Raw genomic sequence first — 24472 nt, forward strand, 5'->3', positions numbered from 1 at the left:
GTGATGATCTATATTTAAAAGCTCCCCAAAGAATTCCCAGATAAATTGGTAGAATTATTATTCTTTTAGGTTGTTGTTGTTGTTGTTTTTTAGAGATGGGATCTCATTTTGTTGCCCAGGCTGGTCTGGAACTCCTGGCTTCAAGCAATCCTCCACCTCAGCCTCTCAAAATGCTGGGATTATAGGAGTAGAATTATTATTGTAATGATAATGGTAAGATTAGTGTTTTTATCTAGCAACCAACAATAACTGCCACAAAGAGAAACAAAAGCTTAATTGCAACAACTTAATTCATGGCCTTGTGAAATCCCCTCCCATACTGAATAAGGCTAATCTGAATAACCATTAAGATATTACAGACAGACTTCTGCTGGCTTCTGCTTTGTTCACCTGGATTGCCTGTTCTGGGAAAAGCCAGCCACCATGTTGTGAAGCTGAATACTCTGGTAGCTTTGGGGAGAGGCCCTTACTATAAGGAACTGAAACCTCCTGCCAACAGCTGACACTGACCTGTCAGCCATTCGAGGGAACAATTTTGGAACTAGATCCTTCAGCCCCAGTCAAGTCTTCAGATGACTGTAGCCCTGGCTGCCATAATGGACTGCAACCTCACAAACTGATGGGCCAGAATTACCTAGCTAAGCTCCTCCTAAATTCCAGACCCACATAAACTGTGTGAAATAAAAAACGTTTGTTGTTGTTTTAAGCTGTTATTTTGGTGGTAATTTGTTATACAGAAACAGATAACTAATATACATTCAAGGAATAAAGCTAATTTAAAATGTGATTTATTGGAGGAAAAACTTATTCCAATCTTTAAAGCACAAATTCGGCTATTTCTGAAATTGAAAATCAAACTTCTCTTAAGAGGAAGACAGATTCAAGACAAGTTTTAGTGAACAAATTGTCATGTCTTGCTAAAGAACTGTAAGAAAGGGTAGAAGAGCATTTAATATGAACTGCCTTGGATGTAATTATATATTATGTTTGTCTTCTCTCATGCCCTCTTCAGGGCAGTGTCCATTTTTAAATACAGAGTCTATATTCTTAACAAAGTAGATGTTCAATAAATATCTGTCTCATTCAATTAATGAGTTGAAATATATTTTGTGGAAATTACACAAGTTTTAGAACAAGAAGAAACCAAGCTCCTCTCCAAAAACAGGCTTGTCCTCATAATATTCTCCTCTATGTTTTAATTACCATTTATGTTTCAATCATCATTAAATTAAAAGTCTGCCTCATTCAAAACATGAAGCAACTTTCCATTTTTGTTTGCCATTGATTTTTTTGCTGTTTGTTCATAATCACAAATGAGTATGTGCTTTGTATCATTCACTCCTTAGTAGAATATAGAGCAATCAAATAAAGTTTGAGTTGAAAGAAAAAAAAAAAATGTGATTTATATAAAGAAAGCTATAAAACTTATTGAAATATATGTAAGAAGACCTCAATAAGTAAACACTCAAAACTACCAGTTATAAGTCTGGGGCATAATTGCCAATTTGGTACCAGTATTATAGAGAGATATACCATATTCCTGGTTTGGAAGAGAATATTGAAAGATGCCAATTGTATTAGTATTAGTATGTTCTCACACTGCTATAAAGAAATATTTAATACTTGAGACTATTTTTTTAAAAAAAGGAGTTTAATGGGCTCACAGTTCTGTAGCCTGTACAGGAAGCATACTGGCTTCTGGGGAGGCCTCAGGAAACTTACAATCATGGTGGAAGGTGAAGGAGAAGCAAGCATGTCTTATGTGGCCAGAGCAGGAGGAAGAGGGTGAGTGGGGAGATGCTACAAACTTTTAAACAACCAGATCTTGTGTGAACTCACTCACTATACAGTACCAAGTGGGGATGGTGCTGAACCATTCATGAGAACTCCGCCCCCATGATCTAATTACCTCCCAAGATACCCCTCCTCCAACACTGGGGATTACAATTGGAAATGGGATTTGGGTGGCTCACAGTTCCAAATCATTGTCACCAATTATCTTCAAATTGATCTTTAAAAGTCCAAGAACAGCCAAGACACTCTTGAAAGATACGGCAGAGGGATGTGACCTAACAGAGTCATGGTTCCTTTTGGCAGAGAGAATTACATTCTTAGATATTAGGTTCTTCCTGGTGAAACATTGGGACAAGCTCAACAAAACCACTACAGAAATTCAGAGAAGAGGTGATAATTTTGAGCCAGAAAGCAGTGGTCGTTGAGCTGGGCTTTTCAGGCAAAAGCAGGTATACACTCAGCAAAGAAGAGCATCTCATTTCTCAGCAAAGCAGCAGATGGAAACCACAGTCAGTGGGTGGGGCCCATGTGAGAAGTTGCAAGGCTGTAACTGACAACAGAGACAGAGCTCAGCAGGAAACATGTGGTCTCTGTCCCTCAGCTGCTCTGTTCACACAACCTCATCTGTGGCTTAGAGTTGGTCTCCTGAGAAGTGCAAAAGATGGCAAACCAGGAAGCCCCTTGGCAAAAAAACTCATCCAAAAGTCTCTACTCCCAACAGTTTTATAAATATTATTCAATGCAACCATCTAGGCTGCCAGGAGACTGGGAGCATCTTCTGTCTAGGCCATTTGAACCCTGGTAGGTAGTAGTTGTGAAGAAGAAAACCTTTTTAAAAAAAGCCTAAAAAGGATGTATGTAAGTGAGGTCTTGTCATGGTTATTTGTTTTGAGGCAGGCAAATAAGCATGTCAAAAAAAAAAATCAAACAAAAAACAAAAACCCACAAACCAAACCAAGTGATATGGTTTGGCTCTGTGTCCCCATCCAAATCTCAGGTCGAATTATAATTCCCATTGTTGGGGGAGATACCTAGTGGAAGGTGATGGGATCATGGGGGCAGATTTCCCCCTTGCTGTTCTCATATGATAGTGAATGAGTTTTCACGAAATCTGGTTGTTTCAACATGTGTAGCACTTCCCTTTATGCTTTCTCTCTCTCCTGCTGCCATGTGAAGATGTGCCTGCTTCCCATTTGCCTTTCCACCATGATTATGCTTCCTGAGGCCTCCCCAGCCATACCTCCTGTACAGCCTGTGTGTCAATTAAACCTCTTTTCTTTATAAATTACACAGGCTCAGGTAGTTCTCTGCAGCAGTGTGAAAAGGGACTAATACACCAAGTGAATTTGGGAAAATAATTACAAATACAACTTTTATGAGGGCATGATAAGTAAATGGAAAAGCAACTTAGAGTAAAAAAGAAAAAAAATCTATGAATTGTGGGAATTCTACATTCTACACCAGTCACACTGGTGGCAGCTGAATCCAGAGGAAATGCCTTTGATGGAGAGGCCACTCCCCCGAGGCCCTTCCTATCCTTAAGCTATTCCAAACCACCTCTAGCTCATTGCAGGGGATAGGGAGAAGACAGGGAGGACAAGATTGGCCAAGCATATAGAAAGAGACACAGGCCAGGCACAGTGGCTCACAGCAGTAATCCCAGCACTTTGGGAGGTTGAGGCAGGAGAATTGCTTGAGCTCAGGAGTTCGAGACCAGCCTGGGCAATACAGTTAGATCCCGTCTCCAAAAAATAAAAAATAAAAAAATAAAAACAACAAAAAAAAGAGACACATACATAGAGTGCATGATCCTCCAGGGATAAAATGTGAGTCTCATATCCAGCAGCCCACAAACCCTGCACTTTGGCAAAAGCCAATCTAAGGAGGCAAAGTCCTGTTTTCAGGGACCCTTTTTGCCAGTCTAGTCACTGTGGAGCTTCACAAATGATTCTTGGGTTCCAACCCTGACCTACTAATCCAGAATTTCTAGGGATGAAGCCCAAGAAAGTATTAGGTATTATTTATAAACAATCTCTGCAGGGGTAACAATAGTCTTTCCAAAACATGGTGCTGGGACAACTGAATATCTACATGCAAAAGAATGAAGGTGGAGTCCTTCCTCATAACACAAAGAAAATTTAACTCAAAATGGATCAAAGTCCTAAACATAAGAGCTAAAACTAAAAAACTGTTAGAAGAAAATATGGAGTAACTATATGACCTTGGATTAGACAATGGTTTCTTAGGTATGCCACCGAAAGCACAATGAACCAAAGAAAATACATTAATTTGACTTTATCAAAATTGAAAACTTTTGTGCTTTAAAGGACATTATCAAAAAGTGAAAATATAACCAAGAGAACCAGAAAAAAATATCTGCAAATCATATAATGATAAAAGAAGAATATCCAGAATACATAAAGGAATCTGGCAACTCCACAATAAAAAGGCAAATACACCAAATAACAAAATGGGCAAGGGATCCAAATAGTTATTTCCCCAAAGTAGAGAGACAGACGGATATTAAGTACATAAAAAGATGCTCAACATCGTTTATAATTAGGGAAATGCAAATCAAGACTATAAGGCCAGGTGAGGTGACTCATGCCTGTAATCCCAGCATTTTGAAAGGCTGAGGCAGGTGGATCACTTGAGGCCAGGAGTTTGAGATAAGCCTGGCCAACACTCCATCTCAAAAAAAAAAAAAAAAAAAAAAAAAAAGACTGGCCGGGCATGGTGGCTCACACCTATAATCCCAGCATTTTGGGAGGCCGAGACGGGTGGATCACAAGGTCAAGAGATTGAGACCATCCTAGTCAACATGGTGAAACCCCGTCTGTACTATAAATACAAAAATTAGCTAGGCATGGTGGCACGCACCTGTCGTCTCAGCTGCTCGGGAGGCTGAGGCAGGAGAAATGCTTGAACCCAAGAGGCGAAGATTGTGGTGAGCCGAGATCACACCATTGTACTTCAGCCTGGGTAACAAGAGCGAAACTCGGTCTCAAAAAAAGACTGTAATGAGATACCAATTCAAACCCCCTAAAATGACTACAATAAAAAAGACAGTAACAAGTGTTGTGAAGGATGCAGGGTAATTGGAACTCTCATACATTGCTAGTAAAACGCAAAATGATACAGCTACTATGGAAAACAATTATCATATGAACCAGTAATACCATTCTTAAATATACCCAAGAATATATATATGGCCACGCAAAAAGTAGTACATGAAATATTCATAGTTCTGCATAGCAGCACTATTCATGATAGCCAAAGATTGAAACAACCCAAACGTCCATCCATGAATGAATGAACAAACAAAATGTGGCATATCCACACAATGGAATATTATTCAAGCCATAAACAGTAATGAAACACTGATACTGGCTACCTCATGGATGCACCTCCAAAACACTATGCTAAGTCAAAGAAGCCAGATACAAAAGGTCATATACTGTATGATTCCAATGATACAAAATGTCCAGAATAGCAAATCCATGGAGATAAGAAGTAAATTAAGTAAATCAGAGGTTTCCAGGGGTTGAGGAGAGGGCGGGACAGGTAGTGACTGCTAATGGGTATGGTTGTTCTTTTTGGGGTAATAAGAATGTTCTAGAGTTAGAGAGCGGTAAAGCCTGAGTTCACAGCTACCATCTCCTCCTGCCCCAATATGCTGTACCTTGCCTGAAGGCTTCCGATTATTTTCTTTGTTGTTCCCTGTGGAAAGCCACCGGCAGTAACATCCAATGGCTGCTCAGGAACTGCACTCCAGCTGATGGCTATGAAAAGATAAGATTCTAGGGTTAAAACTGTCCAATTTCCTGTAAATGTCAGAAGTATTTTAATAAAAATATTTCTCTGATCCTACAGACCCACGAGAACTCAATATGATGTCAGAGACAATGACTTGGATGCTTGGCCGCCAGGACACTGTAGTCTAAGTGGTTCATAATTCATTATTAGTATGAGAGCTAACAATCACTGAGCATTTATTATTTGCTGCTGGAGACAGAGTAAATGCATTAAAAAGAATTTCTCATTGAACCTAATAACCCCGATAAATAATATTCTTCTAATCTGAAGACTAAGAAAATAGGCCAAGGGAGAGTAAGTAACTTGCCAGGGGTCACAAGAGCATAAACCTGATCCAGTATAGGTGTTTCCAAAGCCCATACTACTGTCCTCTAGAGCAGTGAACTGCCTTCCTAGCCTGGGAGGATGCAGACCCTCCAAGGCCACTCTCAGTTAGGGGAGCAGTTACGCCAGGACAGGTCTAACCTGGGTCTCTTACCTGCTCCACAAGGAACAAGTCGACCTGGGCTGTCAGCCCTTTTTGCCTGCACTGCACAGCGGCTCTGTTCAAATAGTAAATCTGACTGCAGTATTTTTAGTTCTTGAACTCCAAAACCTCTTGGTAAAGCCGATAAATTCTGACACCTAAATGTAAGGGAAAATGCATTCAGTTTAGGTGCATGCCTAGAGAAAACAGTATCTAGGATTGTGGCTCACATCATCACCCCTGAGCCTTACCAGGTGTAGAGATTTGTTTATTTATTGGGGCAGGGGACAAGTCAGTGTTCCCGAATATAATCAAGATTGTAAGAACCTCATGGCTGGAAGAAGATCCTTCTCTCTCACTCTGAAGGGATAACTGAGAATCAAGTCAACACCCTTCTGGAATGTAACACCAAACTCCATTCCTGATACAGGCTTTGAGAAACTTGAAAAGTTTAAGCAGAAACATTAAAGTGTTAGCACCTGCTTCCTGGGGAATCTTTCAAACACACCAAAACCCACAATTATCCTATAATATAAAAGCTTCATTTTTTCTCTTGTGTTTTGAACAAACTAGATGCCAACATGATGCTGGTCTAGAATGAAGCAGATAGCAACTGCAAGTACCAGAACAGGAAAAACAGAAAACATCCTGGGTACAGTGCCTAGTGTTGACTCTTTCTTTTTTAAAAAACCATCTTTATAGGGATATAGTTCACATACCATAAATTTTACCCTTTAAAGTTGATAATTCAATTGTTTTTAATATATTCATAGAACTGCACAACTATCATGGTAATGTAATTTCAGGAATTTTTATCACTCCAAAAGAAACCTTGTACCTACTGGCATTCACTCTCTATTCCCTGGTTATCACCGAAAATTTTTTTTTTTCTTTTTGAAATAGGGTCCCTGTTGCTCAGACTGGAGAGCAGTTGCATGATCTCGGCTCACTGCAACCTCTTCCCCCAGGTCTCAAGTGATCCTCCCACCTCTGCCTCCCAAGTAGCTGAGACTAATTTTTTAATTTTTTTTTTTGAGACAGACTCTAGTTCTGTCGCCCAGGTTGGAATACAATGGCATGATCTCAGCTCACTGCAACCTCTGCCTCTCGGGTTCAAGTGATTCAACTGCCTTAGCTTCCCAAGGAACTGGGATTATAGGTGCCCACCACCACGCCTGGCTAATTTTTGTATTTTTAGTAGAGATGGGGTTTCACTGTGTTGGCCAGGCTAGTCTTGAACTCCTGACCTTGTGATCCACCCACCTCACAGCCTCCTAAAGTGCTGGGATTACAAACATGAGCCACCGTACCTGGCCTAATTTTTAATTTTTTTTGTAGAGATGGGGTTGCCATATTGCCCAGGCTTGTCTTGAACTCCTGGGCTGAAGCAATCCTTCCACTACAGCATCCCATAGTCCTGGCATTACAGGTGTAAGGCACAGCATTTAGCCCCTGGTAATCACTAAGCTATTATCTGCCTTTATGGATTTGCCTGTTCTAGATATTTCACAGAAATAAAACTATACAATATGCGATTTCTCTCACTTGGCATGATATTTTCAAGTTCATCCACGATGCAGCATTTATCAGTACTTCAGCTCTTTTTATGGCTGAATTATATTCCATTGTATGGATATATCACATTTGATTTATCCATTCATTCACTGATGCATTTGTCTCACTTTTTGACTATTACAAATAATGCTGCTGTGAACATTTATATACAGGTTTTTGTTATATACACAATTTTTTTTTTGAGACGGGGCCTCACTCTACTGCCTAGGATGGAGTAAAGTGGTGCAATCACAATTCACTGCAGCCTCAACCCTCTTTGGCTCTGGTGATCCTCCCACATCAGCTCCCCATGCAGCTGGGACTACAAGTGTGTGCCACCATGCCTGGCTAAGTTTTGTATTTTTTGTAGACACAGGGTTTCCTCATGTTGCTTAGGCTGGTCTTGAATTTCTGGACTCAAGCATTCTGCCTGACTTAGCCTCCCAAGATGCTAGGATTATAGGTGTGAGCTACTGTACCTGGCCTACTTGTGTGAATGTATGTTTTCATTACTCTTGGGTTTACCTAGGAGTGGAATTGCTGGGTCGTATCTTGAGGCTACACATCTGATATGGGCCCACAATGCTTTCCCTGGCCATGGCTTTGCCCTGCCCTCACTTACTATAGCATGAACTGAGTTTGGCTGCCTTCTTTAGGGAGACCATACTTCAGTGACGATCCTTTGTCTTTTAACTTTGGGCAAATTAAAACTAATGTTTAGGGCTGGGTGAGGTGGCTTACACCTATAATCCCAACACTTTGGCAGGTCAAGGTAGGAGAATTGCTGAAGTCCAGGAGTCCAAGACCAGCCTGAATAACCCAACAACACCTGTCTCTACCAAAAAAAAAAATTAAAAATCAGCCAAGTGTGGTGACTTGTGCCTGTAATATTAGCTATTCCGGAGGTTGAGGCAGCAGGATCACTTGATCCCAGGAACTGGAGGCTGTAGTGAACTATGATTGTACCACTGTACTTCAGCCTAGGTGAGACCCAGTGAAACCTTGTCTCTACAAAAAAATTCTGAAAACCCCAAACTAATGTTTAGGGTTAAAAATATATATATATAATGGCAATGTATGGACACTGTAGAAAATTAAAAATATAGTAAAAACAAAGAAAAAAAACCACCCATAATACTACAACTCAGATTATTAATAATACCTTGGTGCTCATCCTCTTACAATCTTTCCCATGTGCATATGTACTTTAAGACCAAAGTTGGCTTTTTGTCTTCTAAACTGTTTTTTTTTTTGAGATGGAGTTTCGCTCGTGTTACGCAGGCTGGAGTGCAATGGCGTGATCTTGGCTCACTGCAACCTCCACCTCCTGGGTTCAGGCAATTCTCCTGCCTCAGCCTCCTGAGTAGCTGGGATTACAGGCATGCGCCACCATGCCCAGCTAATTTTTTTTGTATTTTTAGTAGAGACGGGGTTTCACCATGTTGACCAGGATGGTCTCGATCTCTTGACCTCATGATCCACCAGCGTTGGCTTCCCAAAGTGCTGGGATTACAGGCTTGAGCCACTGCGCCCAGCCTTCTAAACTGTTCTTTAAACACTATGAACGTATGTCCACATTAAATACATGAATATTATCATTTTATTTGAGACAGGGTCTGTCACCCAGGCTGGAGTGCAGTGGAGCGATCTTGGCTCACCACAGCTTCAGTCTTCCCAGGCTCAGGTGATCCTCCCATCTCAGCCTCCCTATTAGCTAGGACTACAGGTTCATGCCACCACACTTGGCTAGTTTTTCTATTTTTTGTAGAGACGGGGCTTCCCCATGTTACTTAGGCTGGTGTAGAACTTCTGGGCTCAAGCAATCTGCCTGCCTCGACCTCCCAAAGTGCTGGGATTATAGGTGTGAGCCACCATGCCCAGCCATTCATCAATATTATTTTTAACAATAACAAAAAAATCACTGAATTTCCTATTACTGGGCATTTCAGTTGTTTATTTTTTATTTTTTAAAAAATTATTATATACAAAGCTAAATGTTCGAATACTTTAGTTATTTCCTTAAGATAAATTCCTTGAAGAGGAACTGCTGGGTCAAAAGGTAAGGAGGTTCTTAATGCTCTTAGGCCCTACTTTCAGACTGCCCCTTGGAATGACTGTTCCAATCGAGCCCTCCCTACCTTCTCACCTTCCAATCAGTGCTCTCTGCATGGCTTCCTGGCTGTATGGGCACTTCCCAATGACCACTGCTGATAGGTAGATGGGCTCTTCCAGGAAGTGCATCAACAGTGCCCCCTGGCATCCAAGAACATTCCATCGGGCCATCTTGTCACTGCAGGACATGGAGCAAGTTCTGTCTCCACGGCCAGGCTTCACTCGGAGCAGCCCCACCTGATGAAACGCAGCACCAGGCTTCCCGGAGTCTCCAGCTTCTCCAGGTACACATTTGGCTCCAGTTCTATAAATGTCTATCACTTTGGCACTACCAGGGGCTATTCTGGTGACAGCAGCCAGTTCTTCTACAGTGAGATTACAGCTGTTGATGCCTGGTGAGATTGGGTCACCTTCCTGCTTACCAAGACTGTGAGGGTGAGCTGCTCCGTTCGTGACCTTTTTGGCAGTAGTACCAGGCTTAAGCTTCGCCTTTTTGGTTACAGGACTGCCAAGGTCTTCACATATTCTTTCATATCCAGGAGCTTCCAGGTTACTATTAGCTTCTACTGATGGGTTGTTGGCCCAATCTCTGATGACAGGACAGCAAGGCTGATCTTCAAACTCAAGCATCGGAATGATGGAGGCATCCCCACCTGCAGAGAATAAACCACCACCTTAAACAAATGGTTCTCAAAGTGAGGTCCCTGGCAACCACAGTGGGATCTCTTGAAAATTCATCAGAAATGCAAACTCTTGGAACCCACAGCAGAATTGCTCAATCAGAAACTGTGGAGGCAGGGCCCAGCAGTGTTTTTTTTAATTTTTATTTATTTATTTTTTGAGATGGAGTCTCACCCTGCCTCCCTGGCTGAAGTGCAGTGGAGTGATCTCAGCTCACTGCAACCTCCTCCTCCCAGGTACAAGCAATTCTCCTGTCTCAGCCTCCCAAGTATCTGAGACTACAGGCACATGCCACCACGCCCAGCTAATTTTTGTATTTTTAATAAAAACAGCATTTCACCATGTTGGCCAGGATAGAATTTTTTTGTTGTTGTTGCTAACGGATGAGACGTTTTTATGTTTCCCAGGCTGGCCTCGAACATGTAGCCTTGTCTCTTTGAGTGCCAGAACAACTGGACTGAGCCACTGCAGCCCCAGCAGTGTGTGTTTAACAAGCTCTCCAGGTGATTCTGATGCAAGGTCAAGTTTGAGAACAACTGCCTTAATGTATTCTCCTAGCTGACCTGAGATCATTAAGAGCATATGCACAAATTTCCCTAATTAGAATTCTATGCAACTTTTGTTGAGGCCTATCCTAGACTCAGTGAGCTGGAATTTATGGAGAAGAGGAGTATGAAAAATGGAATATTTTAACAAAGATCTGAGGTAATTTTTATCACTAGGAAGTTTTGGAAACAGTGGTTTAGACCAGGGTTTCTTAACCACTGTACTGATGACAATTTTTTTTTTTTTTTTTTTGAGACTGAGTCTTACTCTATCTCTCAGGCTGGAGTGCAGTGCCATGATCTCGGTTCACTGCAACCTCTGCCACCTGGGTTCAAGTAATTCTCCTGCTTCAGCCTCCCCAGTAGCTAGGATTACAGGTGCCTGCCACCATGCCTGGCTAATTTTGGTAGTTTTAGTAGAGATGGGGTTTCACCATCTTGGCCAGTCTTAAACTCCTGACTTCATGATCCACCTGCCTCGGCCTCCCAAAGTGCTAGGATTACAGGCATGAGGCACAGAGCCCGGCCCACATTTTTTTTGTTAGACGGAGTCTGGCTCTGTCACCCAGGCTGGAGTACAGTGGTGCGAACTTGGCTCTCTATAACCTCTGCCTCCTGGGTTCAAGAGATTCTCCTGCCTCAGCCTCACAAGTAGCTGAGATTACAGGTGCACATCACCACACCTGGCTAAATTTGTATTCTTAGTAGAGACGAGGTTTCACAATGTTGGCCAGCCTGGTCTTGAACTCCTGAGCTCCAGAGATTGGCTTGCCTTAACAACCCAAAGTGCTGGGATTACAGGTGTGAGCCACCAGGCCTGGCCACTAATGACACTCTGAACTGTATCACTCTTTCTGTGGGGACTGTCCTGTAAATTATAGAATATTTAGCAGCATACCTGGTCTCTACCCACTAGATGCCAATAGCACTACCAGTCCCAGTATGAAAATGAAGAATGTGGCCAGGCGTGGTGGCTCACACCTGTAATCCCAGCACTTTATGAGGCTGAGGTGGGTGGATCACCTGAGGTCAGAAGTTCACGACAAGCCTGGCTACATGATGAAACCCAATTTCTACTAAAAATGCAAAAAAAAAGTAGCCAGGTGTGGTGGTGCACACCTGTAATCCCAACTACTTGGGAGGTTGAGGCAGGAAAATCACTTGAACCTGGGAGGGGGAGGTTGCAGTGAGCCGAGATTGCACCATTGCATTCCAGCTTGGCAACAAGAGCAAAACTCTATCTCAAATAATAATAATCATAATCATAATAATGAAGAAGAAGAATGTCTCCAGATGTATCCAAAAGTCTCTTGGGGAGTGAAACTTCCCAAGTTGAGAACCACTGGCTTAGAATGAACAAGGTTTCACAAGTGCATTTTGTGGAATGCTATTCCATAAGATGCTTTGGAAAACAAAAGTGGGTGGTTTATTTCATAGTTGAAATTTGGCAAACACTGCTCAAAATTTCCCCTTTTTGGAGATTTTATGATGCATGGTCCCACAGTAAAGACTCTAAAGTAAATTATACACCTAGTTTAAACCAATGTTTCCAAAATTTCCAGTGTTTCCTCCTGCTGGTTTAGAGATTTCTGAGCTCCTCTGTCCTTATAGGAAACCAAAGAAAACTAGAGGTCAGTAAGAAGCACAGCTCTCCCTTGAGAAAGGAAAGATTGCTTCAAACACTAACCTAATGAGTGTTGCTTTTCTAAAGTGTATAAATAATACATTTGCAATCTAACCCAAGAGTGGGAAAGGCAAGAGATACAGAAGTGGAAATATATCTGGAGAGGTTGGCTGGCTGACTTCCAGAGACCTCACAAAGGCACAGTGACTTTGGAGAACTCACCAGGGTCCATCTCTTGCAGGCTTGGAGATTTGATCATGACGGAATGCCTGAACACGAGAGCCTGACTCATACTAATAAAACTCGTAAGGTAAGATCATGAAGTAGCTAACCCCGCCAGCAAATTATTAATTAGCAATAGGAAGCAAATGCCAAGGGAGCCAGAAAGTCACATTCTCTAGGTAATGTTCTTTCTCTCTGCAGACAAACCACGGGAGACATCACATCTTAAAAGATTACCAGCAAAATTTCCAGAAGATTTTAAGATGAACAGAGCGTTGCCAACTTCTTATTCCATTAAGTAAGACCTTTCAAAATCACAATTACCAGCTGGGCACAGTGGCTCATACTGTAATCCCAGCACTTTGGGAGGCTGAGGCAGGTGGATCACTTGAGGTCAGGAGTTCAAGACCAGCCTGGCCAACATGGTGAAACCCTGTCTCTACTAAAATTAAAAAAAAAATTAGCTGGGCGTGGTGATGTGCGCGTATAACCCCAGGTACTTGGGAGGCCAAAGCTGGAGAATAGCCAGAACCCGGGAAGTGGAGGTTGCAGTGAAGATCGAGAAGAAAAAAAAAATTTTTTTCTTAAATTTTTCTCTTAAAAAAAGAAAACTCCCATATCCTTTAAAGTGAAAGAAATTAGTTTTGCAAAATTCACTACACAATCTTGAACTTTCTTGGTTTATTCAGGGACTGTTCTCATGGATCAGCACCCATTTGTAGACCACTGACTTATGGAGTGAAATTAGGCTAATTTTGTATTTTTAGTAGAGACAGGGTTTCTCCATGTTGGTCAGGATGGTCTTCAACTCCCGACCTCAGGTGATCCACCTGTGTTGGCCTCCCAAAATGCTAGTATTACAGGTGTGAGCCACCATGCCCGGCCAGTAGAAGTTATTTTCAACTTTAAAAAAAGAAAAACAAAAGATATAAATGACTCCACCCCCCCACCCCACCCCCCACTAGGTCTTCCTATCTTATGCAACCACAGTAACTGAATATACCCTTATAACCCATCAAAATTTACCTTAACCATGACTGTCAACAGTCCCTAAAAGACTCTACGAAGGTAAGCAATGCGTTAGTCTTACTCACTTCTGTATACTCAGTATGTCATATCATGCCTGACAAATAGTAGAAAGTATCTGATGACTGAATAAATTAAATGAGTTTCAGGATAAATTACCATAGGACTTCTGAGGCCCGTGTTGGCTTCACATTTGTGGGGTTTCAGCCTTATGCTCCTAATCCTGATTCTGAGAATTGACTATGAGTGGGACTCTACACTCCTTGCCTCTGCCTTCTCTTTAGATGAAACCTTTAGAAGTGATTGGGTACACTGGCCTGTCATAAAAAGGCACTGTCACTACTTGTGGCTACTTCAGTAGTTAGTGATTTTTAGGAAAAACCTATCTATGGATAACACAAACATAAGGAAGTAGTCCATGTAACATTAATCCAAAGGCTTGAATATACTTACAGGGTGTATGGCTGGAGAAAAACACAAAAATGAGGTCTGGTCTGAGTTTCCACAGTCCTTTTTGAGTTCCTGGGACAAAGATACTATCCTCTTTCAGGGTGGCTGCCAACTGGAGTTGATGGAGAAGATACCTAAGAGTTGCAAGATGTAATTAGGATGAACAAGCAATCTCTGTGGTAAAGAGAAAGCCTCCGGTTGGGTGATTACTAAGACAGCATTACTGGTTACTGTAGACTAATGGGACTGGTAGGGATTAGGAATTATGAGAATGCTCTAGACCAGTGATTCTCGAAGTGTGGTCCCTGCACCAGCAGCAACAGCATTACCTGGGAATTTGTTAGACCTCCAATTCAAACTGGACTCAGTGGCTCCTATCTGTAACCCTAGCTATTTGGGAGACTGAGGCAGGAGGACTGCTTGAACCCAGGAGTTTGAGACTGCAGTGAGCTATGATTGTGCCACTGTACTTCAGCTTGGGTGACAGAGTGAGATCCTATTTTTTTGTTAGAAAAAAAAAAAAACACAAAAGAAGAAACCCAGTTTCTCAGGTTCAACCCTAGATGTGCTGAATCAGAATCTCTGTGGTGGGCTCAGCAATCTGGGTTTTAACAAGCCCCCCCAGGTTCTTCTGATGCATATCAAGTTTGAGAACCACTAGTCCAGGCCAGGCACGTGGCTCGTGCCTGTAATTGAGGAGGCCGAGGCAGGAGGATCGCTTGAGCCCAGGAATTCGAGACCAGTGTGGGTAGCATAGTGAGACCCTGTCACTAAAATAAAAAACAGAAAAAGTTAGCCGGGTATGGTGGTGTGCACCTGTAACCCCAGCTACTCAGGAGGCTGAGGTGGGAGGCTTCCTTGAGCCCTAGGAAGCCAAGGCTGCAATGAGCTGAGATCACATCACTGCACTCTAGCCTAGATGACAGAGCAAGACCCTGTCTCAAGAAAAAAAAGAGAACCACTAGCCTAGACCACATTCCTACTCAAAGTATAGTTTACAGACTGATATAATCTCTATTTGGAAGCTTATTAGAAATATAAATTCTGGAACTCCCATCCCAGCCCTGAACCATACTCTCTGGGGATGTGGCTTTACCTTTGGAAACTCCTTCTGGCTATGACCTCAGCATGGCTATCATTGAGGATGTCTCCTGTGGCAAAGATAGGACAACAAGTGAAGACATATGGAAGCTGTAGAGGCTCTGGTTCCTAGAAGCAGAACACAGGAGTCCTACCAGCACCCAGGATGGTCATGTAGCACCTGGAAAGTTTTGCTAGAAGGTACCACAATCATGAATAACAATGCATTTACTGCAGGGTTTCTCAACCCAGCACTGTAGACATTTTGGGCCAGAAAATTCTTTGCTGTGGGGGGTCTAACCCATACATTGTAGACTGTTTATTAGTGTATTCCTGACCTCTACCCATGAGATACCACTGGCACCCCTCCCCGATTTGTGACAACTAAAAATGTCTCCAGACATTGCCAAATATCCTCTGGGGTACAAATCACCCCCAGCTGAGAATCACTAATTTATAGAAAAACCTTATTTGGAGAACAGGGGTCCAGATCTTTTGTACAGAGATATCATACTTGTGCTCATGGTGATACAATTCCATCTAATCTAATCCATAGTGGTCCTGGAAAAGTTTCCTCATATACAGGAGGTTAAGGCAAGGAGAATGGTAGAAGTCAACCCAAAGAGAAACCTGCTAAAGATCCCAGATCTTGGCCAGGCATGCAGTGGCTCATGCCTGTAATCCCAGCACTTTGGGAGGCCAAGGCAGGAGGATAGCTTGAGGTCAGGAGTTTGAGACCAGCCTGGGCAACATAGTGAGACTAAGTCTCTACAAAATAAAAATGAAAAAAATGAGCTGGGCATAGTGGTGCACACCTGTAGTCTAGCTACTCAGGAGGCTGAAGCGAGAGGATCACTTGAGCCCAGGAGTTCAAGGCTGCAGGGAGCTATGATGGTGCCACTGTACTCCAGTGAGACCCTGTCTCATAAAAAAAACCAACAAACAAAAAACTCCAGATCTCTAAGGAATTTTCATATTCTTGGTGAGGCCCAAAGTTTCCTGTAATTCAAGATTGCTGGCCGAGTCCGGTGGCTCACACCTGTAATCCCAGCATTTAGGGAGGCTGAGGAGAGGGAATTACCTGAGGTCAGGAGTTCAAGACCAGCATGGGTAACATGGTGAAACCCCATCTCTACGAAAATACAAAAATTAGCCAGGCATGATGGTGGATGCCTGTAATCCCAGTTCCTTGGGAGTCTGAGGCAGGAGAATTGCTTAAATCTGGTAAGAAAAGGTTGGAGTGAGCTGAGATTGAGCCATCTGCACTCCAGCCTGAGGGACAGAACAAGATGCTGTCTCAAAGAAAAGAAAAAAAAAATACTGCTTTCTGGGGCTTCAGCAGCCACTCAAGCTGCATCCTCTACCTGCTATAGGGCCTCAAAGCCTTCCATACCTAATGCGGAATAGCTAAGCCTAAGGAATCTGTGGTTTGAGCATGAAAATACTGGCTAGCTTTCAGTTATTCAGAAAGCATGCTCCTAGAGGCCTCTCCTTTGATGGTGGATTTCCATTCTTGAAGTGAGCACACTGTCTTTCCGACTGGACTGACAGTCAGTAGGAAACAATGCCAAGCACCTCAACTGATATGGGCCCCCTTCCCTGACAAGGAGAGTAAAACACGGACACTGGTTTCCAAAGCTAAATCTTACTCCCACCTGTGCTTACCACTCTTCCTCATTTTGGACTGGCCTATGCATTTTGTTCCTGTTCCCATTGAGACAACTTCCTTTGTCACTGTGGGGAAAAAACAAATTGTATGAGTTCTGAGAAACAGAATGTTCCCCAGTGCTCAGGTGTAATCAGCCTGCACACTCCTCCAGGGGATTCCCAGAGGCCCACTTAACCAACCACTGCCACCCTAGCACGGCAGTCTCCGCCATCAGAGATACTGCGCCGCCTAGTGGAGGACAAGCACACACACCTGACACTGTAGTTCACACCCTACTCACAACTGTCGCTGCACAGTTGAGCAATGTATAATTTTACCATCTCCGACAGTGAGGAGCGTTCCAAGGAGAAAAAGTCTCACCTTGTACCGGCCTATCATGGGTGTCGCAGGCCTGGTCAGCTGGAGATTGTATCTTCACCACGGCTGCCAATAATGTCCATTCGTGGTTTGGCTCAGGCTTCCCCTTCTTGGGCAGTCTGCTCCCATAGTGCTCATAGCACAGCTGAGCAATCTCATCCGCGGTCCACATGGTCTGAGCTGGTGCTGAGACCCTGATCAAAAACCACAATCATCAGAAGTGCAGAAAGGAGAATCAGTGCACAATGCTACAGCCTCACAGCCATGCTTCAAGTCTTTCAAATATAGCCCAACTGTACTTAGACTGTTGCTTCTTTATCTGGAACTCTATGGATCATTTTCTCCTACTGTGTCCCTGCCCTTTTTCACCTTTAATGAAAGATCAAAGAACCCCAAATTCTACCAATTCCCCAAACTATTCTATTTCTTCAAGTTTTTCTTTTTTAATGTTAGATATCTGACACATTTCTAATGAGTATCCATCTTCTACTCAACGTTAAAGGACACGAGGGAAATGTCCTCACTACTCCAATTTTCTTTGAGACGGAGTTTCGCTGTTGTTACCCAGACTGGAGTGCAATGGCATGATCTCGGCTCACCGCAACCTCTGCCTCCAGGGTTCAAGCAATTCTCCTGCCTCAGCTTCCGGAGTAGCTGGGACTATACGCGCACACCACCATTCCCAGCTAATTTTTGTATTTTTAGTAGAGACGGGGTTTCACCTTGGTGACCAGGATGGTCTCGATCTCTTGACCTTGTGATCCACCCGCCTCGGCCTCCCAAAGTGCTGGGATTATAGGCATGAGCCACCGCGCCCGGACTTTTTTTTTTTTTTTAATTAATTTTCTACTCACCAGCTGCTCAAGTATTTCTAACTACTCCAATTTTCATTGGAAACAGCACATGAAGGGCTGCAGACTCGCTTGCTTTGGGCAGACCCTCACTGTATAAGGTTTACCTTTCTGGATACATGTTCTTACTCTTTTTCCAGGCATTTTATTTTTCTCTTCTTTCCCTTAGAGCAGAGTGGTTCGCTACCGCCCTCTATTAACTCCCCACTGAGACATTTCTCAGCAGTTAAGTGTTCTCACAGAGCTGTACTTAAGTGTGTGTGTGGGCTTTGGATTCACCCTTTCTGGGTTCTAATTTTGGCTTTGCCACAAATGATGCTGAATGGACTACTTAACCTTGCTGTGTCTGTTTCCTCATCTGTCAAAATAGGGATAATAACAGTATCTAACTTATTTAGACTATTGTGAAGATTCAATAATACTTAGGGATATTGTGAGGATTAAATGATACTTTTAAAAAGCAATTGCTATAATGTTGAGGATAGTTAAGGTCAACTGTGATTACTATTATAAGAAATAACATTGGATGATTTTCCTAGTTAATTTGCCTTGAGCTAGTTGGTGGTGGGGGTGGAAGGGGGAGGGCTATAATGGGCATAGGAAGCCATGAAGAAAAAAATAATCAAGCAGATTCCTAGGATGCTTTGCTGGGAATGTCTCACTCTTGGCTCTATCAGTGCTCACTAGGTACATCCTGACCCCATTTGGACTCAATTATACAAAAAGCTTCTTAGTAGAAGATGAGCTTGTATGGATAGACATAGCTAAGCATTGTAAAACAAAACTGAAGGCTGGATGTGGCGGCTCAAGTCGGTACTTTGAGAGGGAGGCCGAGGCAGGTGGATTACCTGAGTTCAGGAGTTCAAAACCAGCCTGCCCAACGTGGTGAAACCCTGTTTCTACTGAAAATGCAAGAATTAGCAGGGCATGGTGGCACATGCCTGCAGTCCCAGCTACTCAGGAGGCTGAGGCAGGAGAATCGCTTGAACCTGGGAGGCAGAGGTTGCAGTGAGCCAAGATTGTGCCACTGCACTCCAGCCTGGGTGACAGAGTAAGACTCTGTTTCACACATACAAAAATGGAAAAACAAAAAACTGGAAAACAAAAAAGGCTTTCCTGAGCCGCAGTGCATGTTGCTTTTGAAAGATGTATTGCTGGCCACATGCCATGGCTCATGCCTGTAATCCCAGCACTTTGAGAAGCCGAGGCGGGCAGATCACCTGAGGTTGGGAGTTCAAGACCAGCCTGGCCAACATGTCAAAACCCCGTCTCTACTAAAAAAATCCAAAAATTTAGCCTGGCATGGTGGCGTGTCTGTAATCCCAGCTGCTTGGGAGGCTGAGGCAATAGAATCGCTTGAATCCGCGAGTAGGAGGTTGCAGTGAGCCAAGATTGTGCCACCGCACTCCAGCCTGGGTGACAGAGTGGGACTCCGTCTCAAAAAAAAGTATTGCTGAGTCCCTCTGCATCGCAATGCGCAGGCTTGCTACTGTAGTGAATAATAGGTAAATCAGCGCATAGTGATTTCAAGCAACAATCTGCAAGAAAACAGACATTGTGCCTTAAAGTCAGAGGGCTAGAATAACTCTTGTCAAAAAAAGAAAGCATAGGAGATCCTAGAATCCTCATTTGGAAGGGACTGCATCACAAGGCAGTATATTTTATAAAGACCACCTCGCCATCGACCTGAAATTAAACCAGAGGTGCAATTCACAAACCTCAATAGCTAAGGCAGGTAGAACTTGCCAGAAGAAACAATGACTCCCTAAGATGAAGTAGCCCAGAACGACATCATCTCATTCAGGTAGTTGAGTCTGAATGAGCATGCACAATTGTTGAAATTAATAAATGTTTTGCTACACGGGATCCATTATAATTCGAGTCTACATCCCCTCCTACATCCGGAAAAACCTGAAGAACTTCTTAGCTGAAAATAACAGCTCAGTTAAAAAGGCATTTATTTGCCCACAGACGGCATCTCTGAACAGTTGCAACAAGCTAAAAAAACTGACGTCCTTTCCAAAGAAAAGGAAATCGGCTGCCAGAGGAGAAAAGCCTTGAGCGATGCTCGGAGGAAGGGACTCCTGCCTAACGCTGGCTCCCTTCCTAAATACTCCCAGAAGCAGAGCCCCCTTCTCGGCCGCTGCAGAAGGCGGGGTGGGACCTCGAGTAGGCCAGTTACAGGACGGGAGGCGCCAGGGAAGGCACTGAGGCCGTGCAGTGGAAACAGCGTGAGCGCCGGACCCACTGGGTCCTGCGGGCTACTAGGCAAGAGGCCCCGCGCCCGTCCGCAGCAAGAGCTCTCCAAGTGCCAGTTGCTGACAGTTCCTGGCATGGAGCGCCTTCTCACGTGACACGCATCCCGAAGACACGGTCCTCACAATCTCTTCCCTCAACAGACTCGGTAAAGTTAGCCCAGATGCACTGGCCCCGCGGCCCAAGGCCTCGCGGACGCTTCCCTCCCACCTCCAGGACACAGGCCTCAGAGAAAGCGATCTGAATCCGGCGGCAACACGGACGTGACGTCACAAAGCGCCGACTCCTTCCGACTTCCGCCCCAGAGGCGCGCAGTGCACGCCGGGCCTTGTAGTTTTCCCGGGGGGTCGGTGCCAAGGCTGCTGTTCCAGCGCTTCAAGTCCCGCAGCGCAGGCAGCGTCTTAGGGATGCGTAAAACCGGATGATGGGAGCCGCCTGCTGGCTTAGATATGCCTTCAACTAGAATGATGTATCTTGCAGCACTAGGCTGAATTCTATCTATAACATCACTGTCCAATAGATATATAATTCAACCAAATATGTAATTAAAAAATTTCCAATAGCATTAAAAAAGTCAAAATAGAAAAAAACATATTTTATTTAACCCGCACATCCAAAATATTATTTCAACATAAAATAAAAAAAATTTTTTTTTTTGAGATGGACTCTCGCTTTGTCACCCAAGCTGATCTCAGCAACCTCCACCTCCCAGGCTCAAGTAATTCTTCTGCCTCAGCCTCCTGAGTAGCTGATATTACAGGTGCGTGCCATCACACTCGGCTAATTTTTGTTATTTTTAGTAGAGACGGGGGTTTCACAATGTTAGCCAGACTGGTCTTGAACTCCTGACCTCAAGAGATCCACCTGCCTCAAGCTCCCAAAGTGCTGGGATTACAGGGGTGAGCCACAGCACCCGGTCTCAATATTTTAAAAAATACTTAAGTTCTGTTGTTTTCCATGCTAAGTTTAAGAAATCTGGTATGTAACACTTAGAATACAGCCCAATTTGGATCAGCCACATTTCATATGCTGGATAGCCACATGTGGCTAATTGGCTACTGTAGTACAGTACTATTACAATGCAGTGGACAGAGCAGTTCTAAAAACTTTTCGATTGCCAGGAATATGTAATATAGTTGTCTGGACAGTTCAGGGCCTTTGCCACCCACTAACTGAATGTTTCAATTGCTAAAAATTAAAGAATTCATTTTTGTTATTCCTCAGTTTATGCAACTTGCTGAACCCCAACCTTTCTAGTTCAAAGGAAATGGGCCATGGCCCTCCTCCTAGGCCAGACTACTCTGCATTCCTCTCCAATGTCTTTCATCTGCAACTGACTGCCCCTTCTGTCTTTATAGAAATATTCCAGTAGGGGTAAGGGGCATCAAGGACCTTCTTCTAGGGTTCTTTATCTCAGGGACTAGTATTACCTAGTTGCAGAAACTAAAAAGTGAGTCTTCTTCATTTCCCTTCCTTTAATCCCCTTAGTGCAATTCATTACCAAGTCCTGCTGATCTTTCTTCTTATGTCTTAAATCCATTTTTCTCCACTTCCCTATATGCCAATACCCTAGTAAAAGCCACTATCGATCTCTGAACTTTCCACCTTTTCTTGCTTAACTGCAATTCATTTTCCACAGAGCAGCAAGACTTATCTTTCGAAACCACAAATCTGATGTCACCCTACTGCTTAAATAGTACTTCAGTGAATGACTTTCCAGAACTTCTTTCTTTTTTTTTAAGATGTAGTCTTACTCTGTTGCCCAGGCTGGAATGCAGTGGGGAAATCTCAGCTCACTGTAACCTCCACCTCCCAGGTTCAAGCAACTCCCCTATCTCAGCCTCCAGAGTAAGTAGGCTTACAGGTGCATGCTACAACACCCAGCTAATTTTTGTGTTTTTGGTAGAGATGGAGTTTCACCATGTTGGCCAGTCTGGTCTTGAACTCCAGACCTCCAGTGACCTCATGGCCAGCCCCTTCCTGCCTCACCTGGTGCCATATTTCTTTGGGCTTCTATACTCTGTCTTCTCCATGCTGGTTCCTACCACGGGGCCTTTGCACTTGTTGCCATACCATGCAAAGCCCTCTTCCCTTCAGATTTAATGTCCTCAGGGAAATCTCTAACTAGGTCCATTAGAGTTTCTCCATACCCCATGGACCTCTCCTTCAAACCATTTACCCAAGCTGCCATTTTATACAATTCTGGAGAATGATTTATTACATATCTATTCTCCTTACAAGTCTAGAAAACTGATGAAGTTTGGGACCATGCCTGTTTCTGCTCACCCCAGCGTAATAGCAAATTGTGAGCCTGCAGCTGTTTGAAGAAATGAGAGGACTTTATGACCCTTCTGTCCCTTTTAGTTTTCACACTATCTGTCATTTTTCCTGCCAACCCCCACATACAAGTTGTCTACTGCTGCCTCAGTTCCTTTCTATCCCCAGCCTCCTTAAGGTCAGACCGCCTTCCATTAAACCACTCTGTAAAGTCACTCATGACATCATCAGTCCTTGCAGCCTTTTTTAGTGGTCTGCACTGATAGTACTGCCTGAAACCTATAGCCCCTTACCTGGCCTTGATGTTCCACCACCTCCCTTGGTGAGATGATTATTTCCCATTTTAGTCACCACTCACTTTCTGAGGATGTGCCATCTGAAAGTGTTTCTTCTGAAATGCTGCCTGGTCATCTACTGCTTAAATGCCAAGAAAGGGTGGGGATGTCCCACACTCCCTGAGGTAGTTCTGTTAGGTAATTCTGAATGCTTAGTTTGTCTTACCAGCTACAGAAACAGAAAGCTACTCTGTAAAAGAAGACTCGTAGCTCCCAAACTGGGATGCTTGCAGAGGTTTTGCTGAGGTGCAGAAGGTTAAGTCCTCTGTCAACTGAGTCACCTGAAAAAAGGTCTTCCCAGCTGTCTGTGTGTGTCACGAAACAGGGGCTCCACTTTCACGGCACACCCTCAGCCACACGCTTGTCACATTCTTAGCCCTACTGAATGGAGCTGAAAATAATGAGAAAACTTCAGATCGATTATTCAACATTCTGCTCACTATTTTCATCTGGCTAGTAGGCATGTCAAATTTAACATGTCCAAAGCCAAACTTCCAACCTTCCCTCTAAAATATGCACTTCCTGTTCTTCCCATCTCAGCAGAGGGCAACTTTTTTCCAGTTGTTTAGGCCCAAAACCTTGAAATCATTTTTGGCTTTTCTCACACCCCACATTCCATCACCAAATTCTTCTGCCCTCAGAAACATAGGCAAAGTCCAATCACTGGTAACCATTTCCCCTGCTACCACCCATTGTTTCCTCAGCCCATGAGAACTGCTCAGCTGGTCTTTCTTCTTTCCCTCTTGTCCACCAGAGACTAGAATAATCCCAGAAAAACACACTCCTGCTCAAAACCCTTCCATGGCATCTCACCTTCCTCAGAAAACACATGCTCTTCTGCATGGCTTCTAGGGGCCTGTGTGATCTGGCCCCTCAGTGACCTTCACTCATCCCTGTCCCATCACACCAGACCCTCGCCATTCCTCAAAAATGTGGTCCTTTAGTCTGAATGGCCTTTTCCCACAGATCTCTCCAGCTCAATCTGCAGACCTCTACTGAAATGCCTAGCAGCGAGCTTCCTGACCACCATATTTAAAGTAGCACTGTCCCCTCCTCCTCTAAAATAGCACCTTTGTCCCCTTACCCTGCTCCATTTTTCTTAGTATGTATCACCACTAAAAAGAACATGTATTTACTTTTTGTTTGTCTACTTCTCCTCCTCCCTATGCCAAAGAAAGAATGCAAGTTCCATGAAAGCAGGAACTTGGCTTTTGTTCACTGTTGTATCCCCAAACCCTTAGAATGCAGGCCTGGCACAGGGCAGACATTCATAGCAATTTGTTAAATGAATAAGATGGTAGAATCCTAAACATTCATTAGGTCAGCAGTCTGGGAAAAAAAGGTGACATTCTAAAGG

At 43.5% G+C, this 24472-nt stretch overlaps 1 protein-coding gene across 8 annotated transcripts in view; it reads right to left on the bottom strand.

The window, feature by feature from the left end:
- Window positions 1–20771, bottom strand: part of ADAT1 (adenosine deaminase tRNA specific 1) — a 32169-nt gene extending 11398 nt beyond the window's left edge. For 3 of the 8 annotated variants that reach the window (XR_013530178.1, XR_013530177.1, XM_035282543.3), the window contains exons 1-8: window positions 19966–20771; window positions 17400–17590; window positions 17036–17104; window positions 15387–15441; window positions 14294–14424; window positions 9777–10395; window positions 6089–6234; window positions 5477–5576 (exon numbers count right to left, since the gene is read on the bottom strand). Coding sequence is in view for 6 of the 8 variants with exons in the window: in XM_035282543.3 (XP_035138434.2) it covers window positions 5477–5576; window positions 6089–6234; window positions 9777–10395; window positions 14294–14424; window positions 15387–15441; window positions 17036–17104; window positions 17400–17568 (1289 nt within the window). In the remaining 2 variants the exon portion in view is untranslated. Of the gene's footprint in view, window positions 1–4674; window positions 4773–5476; window positions 5577–6088; window positions 6235–9776; window positions 10396–14293; window positions 14425–15386; window positions 15442–17025; window positions 17105–17399; window positions 17591–19965 lie in introns of all 8 variants that reach the window. The other 5 variants (XM_078357776.1, XM_054248627.2, XM_054248626.2 and 2 more) reach the window with 5 other exon arrangements.
- Between the last annotated feature and the right edge of the window lie 3701 nt (window positions 20772–24472).

This window comes from Callithrix jacchus, chromosome 20 (assembly GCF_049354715.1).
Source record: "Callithrix jacchus isolate 240 chromosome 20, calJac240_pri, whole genome shotgun sequence".
NCBI classification, from domain to species: Eukaryota; Metazoa; Chordata; class Mammalia; order Primates; family Cebidae; genus Callithrix; species Callithrix jacchus.